We start from the raw sequence: 9,296 nt of genomic DNA, 5'->3' as shown, positions 1-9,296 counted from the left end.
AATGTATAGCTTGCTATAGCTTGTTTGTCCCTTTAGCCCTACTGTAAACTGAGCTAGCTCCATGCCCCAAGTATATAGACAGCTTGCCCCCTAATCAAATGAATCAAGCCAAAGCAGCTAAGTGCGAAGCAGGCTTTTAATACACCTTCAACATACAAAATACTGTACAGTATAAAGAAAGGACTAGAAAACTAGAGCTTCAAGTAATAAAAACGGCTCAAGTTTCATTTCATTGAAATGTACAGAATACAAAAGTACAAGGTATGAAACTGCCGAGGCCGCTGCTGTTCAGATGGAGAGAAACTCTCCTTGCAGACGCTGCAACCTTGAGAGACAGGAGGATATCACAGCCGCTGTGTAAACTACAAGCAGTCTTCAACAGCCAGGACCTTCCAACTGGGACTCTGAAGCCTTAATTTCTAGCTGGTTTTAGAATGGCATGATCCCCGCTGAATCCCAGTTGCTTCAGAACCGGGCACTGAAAAGGTGAGTCTTCATTTTCCCTGTAAACTGACTGAGGTTCACAGATCTCTGCCGTAGGTGCCAGGGTCTTTAACTCAGATTAACCAGTAGCACGATCAGTTGAGCTGCAGGGGTAGATGCTCAGGTGCTGCACCCTGTGTAAAGTTAAAATATCCTTTCAAACAGGTCTAGGGCAGTATTTCATTCATCCTAATTAAACGGCTCACAGCACCCCCAAGTGCTAATTTTGATCCTACCAGTAGCAGTGATCAGCTGTAGCCCCTGGAAGAGGAAGAGTAGCGTACGCTCCCTTCTGTGTAAGTGTTAATTTGTGACCAAAAAGCAGTTTAAATGCTGCTTGCACCTAATCTGTGGCCCTGGCCAACCTTCAGTGAAAGCTGCTTTCGATTCCATCCCTCCACAGTCAGCCAGGTGAGGAACGTGGATGGATGGTTGTGAAGTAGTGTTTTCAGATCCAGCACTGCTGGCACATAAAGCTGCCACTATTTGTTCCTCCATGCACAAGCAGCAGCTACCCTTAGCACCTCTGGGAGAGGGATACCCCCCTCTGGACATGTGCTACCAGAGCGCTGCCCTGCAGGATAAGCAAATGGATTATCAGTTTTGCTATGCTACTACCTCTCTCTAGTTTAAGAGCTTCGTAAGTCCCATACCTTTTAGTTCAGTCTGGGCTGTAGAAGAGCCATTTAGCTGTCCTTCAGTGGGCAGACCTGGGGAACAGAGAAGATACCATTTAAGACATGTTATTTGGTATGGCTACAGCCAACTAGAACCCCAGGAAACAAAACCTGAAGCAGTGAACAAGCCAAGGGAACTCAACATTTCCTGCTCCTGCTGTGGTAGTTTCTCCCCCCACCCCCAAGTGCAAGAGTGGGGAATGAGTAGTTTGGAAGTTGCACCTTGGAAGGGAAGAATCCACCTTACATCTCAAATAGAGACCAGAAGGGTAGTGTAGGCTGCATGAGCAGCCACCATTCACACTGGGAGCTCACATGTAGAATTCAGAACTACAAAGGTGACCAGTAAAGGAAACTACTTGGCTTGTGTGTCTGGTGTTTTGATGGCTAAAGGCCTGAGGTACTTTCAAACAATCTGCTTTCCACTTAGAAATGGAGGTCCTCTGTCTGGACTGCCAGCATGACCGGAGAGCTAGGGAACAGAAGCACCCAGAGAGAAAGCTGAGCTGTTGAAGGGAAAAGGGCTTGTTACAGAAGGGGGCAATACACGGCATTGTTTCTATAGGCAGAGCTCATAAGAACATAAAAGGCCATACTGGGTCAGACGAAGGGTCCATCCAGCCCAGTAACCTGTCTCACAGTGGCCAATGCCAGGTGCCCTAGAGGGAGTGAACTTAACAAGTAATGATCTAGTGATCTCTCTCATGCCATCCATCTCTACCCTCTGACAAACAGAGGCTAGGGCAACCATTCCTTACCCATCCTGGCTAATAGCCATTAATGGACTTAACCTCCATGAATTTATCCAGTTCTCTCTTAAACCCTGTTATAGTCCTAGTCTTAACAACCTCCTCAGGCAAGGAGTTCCACAGGTTGACTGTGCTGAGTGAAGAACAACTTTTTGTTTTAAACCTGCTACCCATTAATTTCATTGGGTGGCCCCTAGTTCTTATATTATGGGAACAAGTAAATAACTTTTCCTTATTCACTTTCTCCACACCACTCATGATTTTATATACCTCTATCATATCCCCCCCTTAGTCTCCTCTTTTCCAAGCTGAAAAGTCCTAGCCTCTTTAATCTCTCCTCATAGGGAACCCATTCCAAACCCCTAATCATTTTAGTTGCCCTTTTCTGAACCTTTTCCAATGCCAGTATATCTCTTTTGAGATGAGGGGATCACATCTGTATGCAGTATTCAAGATGTGGACATACTATGGATTTATATAAGGGCAATAAGATATTCTCCATCTTATTCTCTATCCCTTTTTTAATGATCCCTAACATCCCATTTGCTTTTTTGACTGCTGCTGCACACTGCGTGGACTTCTTCAGAGAACTATCCATGATGACTCCAAGATCTTTCTCCTGATTAGCCCCAGCTAAATTAGCCCCCATCATATTGTATGTATAGTTGGGGTTATTTTTTTCCCCAATGTGCATTACTTTACATTTATCCACATTAAATTACATTTGCCATTTTGTTGCCCCATCACTTAGTTTTGTGAGATCTTTTTGAAGTTCTTCACAGTCTGCTTTGGTCTTAACTATCTTGAGCAGTTTAGTATCATCTGCAACTTTGCCACCTCACTGTTTACCCCTTTTGCCAGATCATTTATGAATAGGACTGGTGCTAGGACTGACCCTTAGGGAACACGACTAGTTACCCCTCTCCATTCTGAACATTTACCATTTATTCCTACCCTTTGTTCCCTGTCTTTTAACCAGTTCTCAATCCATGAAAGGATCTTCCCTCTTATCCCATGACAACTTAATTTATGTAAGAGCCTTTGGTGAGGGACCTTGTCAAAGGCTTTCTGGAAATCTAAGTACACTATGTCCACTGGATCCCCCTTGTCCACATTTGTTGACCCTCTCAAAGAACTCTAACAGATCAGTAAGACATGATCCCCCTTTACAGAAACCATGCTGACTTTTGAACAATTTATGTGTTTCTATGTGTCTGACAATTTTATTCTTTACTATTGTTTCAACTAATTTGCCTGGTTCTGACATTAGACTTAACAGTCTGTAATTGCCAGGATCACCTCTAGAGCCCTTCTTAAATATTGGCGTTACATTCGCTATCTTCCAGTCATTGGGTACAGTAGCCAATTTAAAGGACAGGTTAGAAACCATAGCTAATAGTTCTGCAATTTCACATTTGAGTTCTTTCACAACTCGTGGGTGAATGCCATCTGGTCCTGGTGACTTGTTACTGTTCAGTTTCTCAATTAATTCCAAAGTCTCCTCAGTGACACTTCAATCTGTGACAATTCTTCAGATTTGTCACCTGCAAAGGACGGCTCAGGTTTGGGAATCTCCCTAACACCCTCAGCCATGAAGACTGAAGCAAAGAATTCATTTAGTTTCTCTGCAATGACTTTGTCATCTTTCAGTGCTCCTTTAGTAGCTCGATCATCCAGGGGCCCCACTGGTTGTTTAGCAGGCTTCCTGCTTCTGATGTACTTCACATTTTATTACCTGTTAAGTTTTTGGCTAGCTGTTCTTCAACTCACTGCATCATCCCTTGCCTTGTGTACCACCCTCCCATGTCTGCTGACTTCAGGGATTCCCTGCCATTATTCCCCCCTCCCCAGCTTTGTTCTCTTCCCCCACCATTATTTCCTGTCTCTCAGGGAAATAAGTCAGGGTGGCAACATTTTAAACTATTAGGACAACAGGCACAGCTGGCATGGGGGTGTTCTGCTGGAAAGTGGTAATGGCTGCCCCCAGCGATTCTTTGATTTATAGACAACTAGAGTTATGTCACAGATATACACACACCATGAAGTTGAGTGTCCGGCGTTGCTTTGCTCAGGCAACAAACTTCAGGGACTAACAAGTTTCTCCTCCCCACTGGAATGTTGGGAGACTCAAAACACCCTTCAACCATGCTGTTTGAGCATAAATTGGACTTGCCAGCTATCCTCCAGCAAGTCAGTTCCTTTCCCTGATAGTTCTAAAGGGTAAATGCAAAAAGCCAAAAATTTGGCCTTTCATACATCAAACCATCAGCAAGAGGCACAAGCTGGTTTATTTTAAGTCATTTGCAGGTCACTTTTAACAGCTCAAGCAATCCAGCTGCAGGAGTGTTCCATCCCTCATTTTACCGAAGGTGGAGAGCGGAAGGAAAAGATGACTGCTATAAACAAACCAGAGATCACGTTTGATGTGTAGGAGGTATGGTACCCAAGCAACAGTACCAATAGCAACCTACTGCCGTTCAACTTAACCAGCACTAAAGTGACACAGCTTCCCACCTGCATTACATCAGCAGAATAATCTGGGGAGAACAAATGATTCAACGAGCAATAAAATGAGAAAAAGGCACCTAGTATGCCGAAGGAATAGATCAACTAAGAAGCAGGCACGAGACGAGTGTTCTAAAATCTTCAGTAATTCAAATCTTCTGTGAACTGGTATTTTAGCATCACTGAGGGAGTAGAGAAAGGGGCAGTTATTACTGAATGAGATTCAAGGCTGAGAATGGGCAGCTTAGGCTTTACCATTATAAAAACCCCTTCAGAGCTTGCTAAGCTATCATATTTAAACACAGAAGCCCTTGTTGAAGTGGCTTGGAGAGAGGAGGTGATGCATTATTCAGGACAGCCCATCACCCCATGCACCTGTTCGATCCCGTGTGGAGATCTCACTTGTCAGCCTCTCAAAGTAGTCAGGTAAATCTGCGTATTCGTTTCCATATGAAATGACTTTAATCCCTTTATCCAGCATGTTTTCACGGAGCTTCTTAAACTCATCCACATCTCCCCTCCGCACCAGCATGAAGTGTTCCAGGTCTGACTTGTGCTTCACAGCTTCTAGGAAAAGGGCCTGAAACGTGGTGTCATCAACAGTCCAGCCACAGCCCAGGAACAAGAATGATTTGTTTTCATACAGCTTCTGGATCTCCCGCTTTGAAAAGGAAAGATAAAAAGTATCTTAGCAGTTTGGACAGGTTTTATTGCAGCCATCACAATGTGCAAGTTACACACTATTTGCCTTGTACCAATTAAATAATTGTAAAGAGCCTGGCATGTAAACATTACAAAATTTAAATTAGGAACTCTAACAATAACTGAACTATCCCATGGCAACTCATCCATTCATCCGAAACAGATTCGCCCTAAACTCCCTATTTTGTAAGTACAGCCTACCTTCTTTGTGCCCAGCTGTATACATTTAGCCATATTAAAATGCGTAATAGTTGCTTGCACCCATTTTACCAAGCGCTGCAGATTGCTCTGTGTTGGTGACCTGTCCTCTTAGTTATTGACTAATCCCCTAATTTGTGTGTCACCAATAAAAATGTTACTAATGTAGGACCAAGAACCAATCCCTGCAGAAACCCCTAGAAACACACTTGCTGAACCATAATTCCCCATTTACAATGACCTATCAGTTAGCCAGCTTTTAATGCACTTAAGTGTGCCATGTTAATTTTATATAGTATTAGTTTAATGAAAATGTCGTGTGGTACCCAGTCAAATGCCTTACAGAGATCTGTCCATTACATCTACACTATTACTACTATCAACCAAACTCGGTATTTGATGAGGGTACAAGTTAGTTGGACAGGATCGATTTCCATATACCCCTGTTGACTGGCATTAATTATATTACCATCTTTTAATTCTTTATTAATCATGTCCTGTATCAGCTGCTCCATTATCTTGCCTGGGATCAACGTCCGACTGACCAGGCCTGTAATCACCCAGGTCATCCCGTTTGCCCTTTTTAAATACTGGAATCACATCAGCTTTCTTCCACTCTTCTGGAACCAATTTAGGAAGGTTGGCTTTCGTGGGCCTGAGAAGTTCAGTCCAGACTGTCTGACCAAGAGGGGGATTTCTGGATGTTTCTGTACCCTGTAACTGAACATCCTATTCTAAATATATCCTACACCCACACTAAGGACAGTGTTCAACTACACACAAGATCTATAGATATTTACATGTAATAGACAGGAGATAGGAAACACTGATTTTATCCACAGGTCCCACCAATCCTACTCTCCAGGCAGAGAAGATTCCGTCTCTCAGGGTGACTATCATTTTTCAGCAGAAAGTCAACACCAAGTCTGCCATGAGCAACAAGCGACAGTGAAAATGGAAACGGCTCCACCTCTGAGCCTTGCCCCTTTCAAGGCAACATTTTTGAACTCAGTGAAATCTGAAACTTATGCTGAAGCAGAAATATTTGCTGGAAAAGCCAGAACCATTACCCCCAACAGATGAAGAGAAAAGCCAAACAAGTACAAGACCGTAGATAAGCAAAGCATTCTCGGCTTGGGTGCCTTGGGGGGAGGGAGGAGAGAAGGGCACAAGCAAGCTGAAGCTCACCATAACCTCTGTATTGCGCAGCACATTCTGATACCCAGCTGGATGAAGCACTATTCCACAGGGGTTTGTGTAAACTCCATGGATATGCAAGACACTGAGCTTCCTTTTTTCTTGCGCCCACTCCAGCACCTGCACAAAATAAACACAGCCTGGGGAATATCCGCAAGAAGTGCCCATCCGTTTGGGTTCCTGGGCAAGTCAGAAGTTAGCGGGGGCAGAGTGGGCCACTACTTGATGTCTTCATTTGTCAAATCTCACATTCCAGGAATTAAACTGGAAAGGAACATTCCTTAAACTCCGGAGGAGGTGAGATGCAGAGATATCCCAGTGCATGCGAAGAAAACAAACCCACATCATCTGCAAGGCATCTAAACCACAGGAGGCCAGTACTTATCCAAAGCCTATCAAGGGTCAGCTTGGGCCATTTCTCCATAGGGGAGCCAGATGCTCTTCCCAGGCTCCTTACTGCAGGTCTTGCAATCATAATTTTTCAGTAATTGCTTCAAGTTATTAACAGCATGTAGCTTTTCAGGAGCGTACTGAATTTCAGTCTATTTGAAAAGTTAACTTCTCCTTCATGTCCCTACGCTCATGAGTTCTGGATACAGCTTGTCATACCTCAGACTAAAGTGGTGCCACAATGCTCATTTGCCCCAGAGGTTTGTCCTCGTCACCCACTGTTGACAGGAAAAGGTGGAATCCTGACTCAGAACTCAGCAAGGAAAGGATTAAACAAGCTGTTTGACCATTATTTTAATATGCATTTCTCTTAAATCTACATGTTTATTCTATTTCCAATCTAGACTCAAAACAGTTTTGAGAAAGCTCAGCAGTTTAGCCTTTGTATGCTTCAACAAAAAATCCTTATCACATTTACCATGTTTGCAAATTCATTCCTATGCAGCTCATCTCCTTATTTAATCCTGCGATGACTGAGAATGCTACATTTGTATCATTGCAAATATATCTAACAGTACAGACTGGGAGGTCATGTCGGAGACTGGAGTTTAGAAATGTGATTAAGCTGTGGTATATTTTACTTAGTGATTTTTTTCCCATTATGTCTAACTATTCTCACTATTTCTATAGTCCCTGCAGCGTGCTTGGCACTTTATGGACAGCATGGAGAGCAGATTCTTGCCTAAGATCTAAACTGACAATGTAAGGATCAGGAATAGGATGCAGAGTGCCAAGTGACTGAGTGGTGTAATTTAGAATGTGCTGTTGGTTAAAGTAATATAAAGTTAGGATTTTCTGTCTGTTGGGTGACAGATCCATCATGGGAAGGACTAGGGATCAGAAACCTTGTGGAGGAAGCACGGAGGGACTTGGAGGAAAGTTCTGACACATGGCAAAGTGGGTCAGGGATGGGGTCCCAGGAAAAAGGGTAGGCTACATGGAAGAAAGTAGAGATTACAGAGGAAGACAAAAAGCAACAGGGTGGATGGGAGACAAAAATAGAAAAGTAGATGGGTTAATTTGTGCAAGGCCTTGAAGGTTATGGCCCTGTGTGTATTATATATTCTATAATGTACCCCAAAAGGAATATGTTTTATCTGAAAAGACTGATCAGCTTTGTTTGGGGCATATAGCTTCCTGCATCGTTCAAAATCTTAAAGCCAAGTCCCACCTGGAGTCAAATAAAGCTGGGAGTACATTGGCAACTAAAAGCCAGGAGTCCGAAGCACTGATCAAAGCAGTACAAAAGCTGTTAAAGATGCCTAGAGGCTCCTCCTAAGTTACAAGGATGTCCGCCAGCAATCACAGCATTTCTAAGGACGGACATTTGGGACGCAAGGAACTTGAAGGATGCACTGTTCTTACCAACCCCTCTCCCAGAATACTAGAGACGCTTAAACGTACAACAGGAAAGATCATCCAGCCAGGTGTATTTTGTCTACCACCATAAATTGATGTCAGTGTCAGCAGCATGACACATTTCATGTAGGGGCAGGATGTTCTACCACCACTGACCTATGGCTCGTGTGAACAAAGAGCAGAATGTTTAGCCTGGCTGACCCACTTTTTACCTTTTTTTCATCAGTAAGGTCGAGAGATTCAAGCTGTTTCCCTTGGTCTGCTGCATACAGTTCCAGCAGGTTATCAAAGTTTGTGGTTAATACGAGTGCTCCATTTTCCATTAAGCGAAGCACAGACTGAAGCAGCTGTTTCCCAGAATCTTCCATTTTAGACTCCAGGTCATCAAACACCTCGTATAAACAGTCTTTGAAAAACGTGGAGCGGACATTGCTAGTGCGCTGCGGAGGGAATCCAACAACCCAAGGTCAGAGTTGGGAATTTGATTTCCTGTAGCACTTTTCATACACGGGGGGCAAGGGCAGTATACAACCCTACATACATAGCCTGAAGTGCTTTGCAAAGCAATGAGTTGGTGGGGGGCACCGATTATGTGTAAGGCAAACAGAGCAGCAGCTACGTGATCAGAAAAGAGCTTTCAGCAGAGATGGAATTGTGGCCAGGACACCAAACTGATCTCCGCCCACCCAGGCATGTCTAATATGCTCATCACGCGGAGCCAGAAGCAAGGCACCCTGCTCTTTCCTTCAAGTACAGTGGGATCTTTACTGTCTATTGAATGCTCAGGCAGGCAGAAGGGATCTAGATTTAATCATTCACAATAGAGCACTTTTAACTGCAGCACCTTTAGTACTGCCCTTCGGTGGCAGCAGCAAGGAAGAGCACAAGGCCTGAGGTGGGATTTGAACCCACAGCCTTCTACCCAGAAGTGAGACCCACTGGCAGCCAGGCCTCCCCAAAACCCGTAACTCAGAAG

The 9,296-nt window shown here is 43.9% G+C and overlaps 1 protein-coding gene across 6 annotated transcripts in view; it reads right to left on the bottom strand.

Annotated features, from left to right (window-relative positions):
- Positions 1-118: 118 nt before the first annotated feature.
- The window catches only part of FAM118B (family with sequence similarity 118 member B), a 29,633-nt gene continuing 20,455 nt past the window's right edge, over positions 119-9,296 (bottom strand). For 3 of the 6 annotated variants that reach the window (XM_037882451.2, XM_037882450.2, XM_037882452.2), the window contains 6 exons: positions 8,533-8,760; positions 6,503-6,631; positions 4,790-5,075; positions 1,137-1,193; positions 720-1,057; positions 119-617 (listed from right to left, as the gene is read on the bottom strand). In XM_037882451.2, coding sequence (XP_037738379.1) covers positions 966-1,057; positions 1,137-1,193; positions 4,790-5,075; positions 6,503-6,631; positions 8,533-8,760 — 792 coding nt within the window. In that variant the 3' untranslated portion in view covers positions 119-617; positions 720-965. The remainder of the gene's footprint in view (positions 618-719; positions 1,058-1,136; positions 1,194-4,789; positions 5,076-6,502; positions 6,632-8,532; positions 8,761-9,296) is intronic. The other 3 variants (XM_043534073.1, XM_043534072.1, XM_037882454.2) reach the window with 1 other exon arrangement.

This window comes from Chelonia mydas, chromosome 22 (genome assembly GCF_015237465.2).
Source record: "Chelonia mydas isolate rCheMyd1 chromosome 22, rCheMyd1.pri.v2, whole genome shotgun sequence".
Taxonomy (NCBI): domain Eukaryota; kingdom Metazoa; phylum Chordata; order Testudines; family Cheloniidae; genus Chelonia; species Chelonia mydas.
The sequence above is the reverse complement of the archived record's forward strand: the minus strand, read 5'-3'. Positions and strand labels throughout refer to the sequence as shown.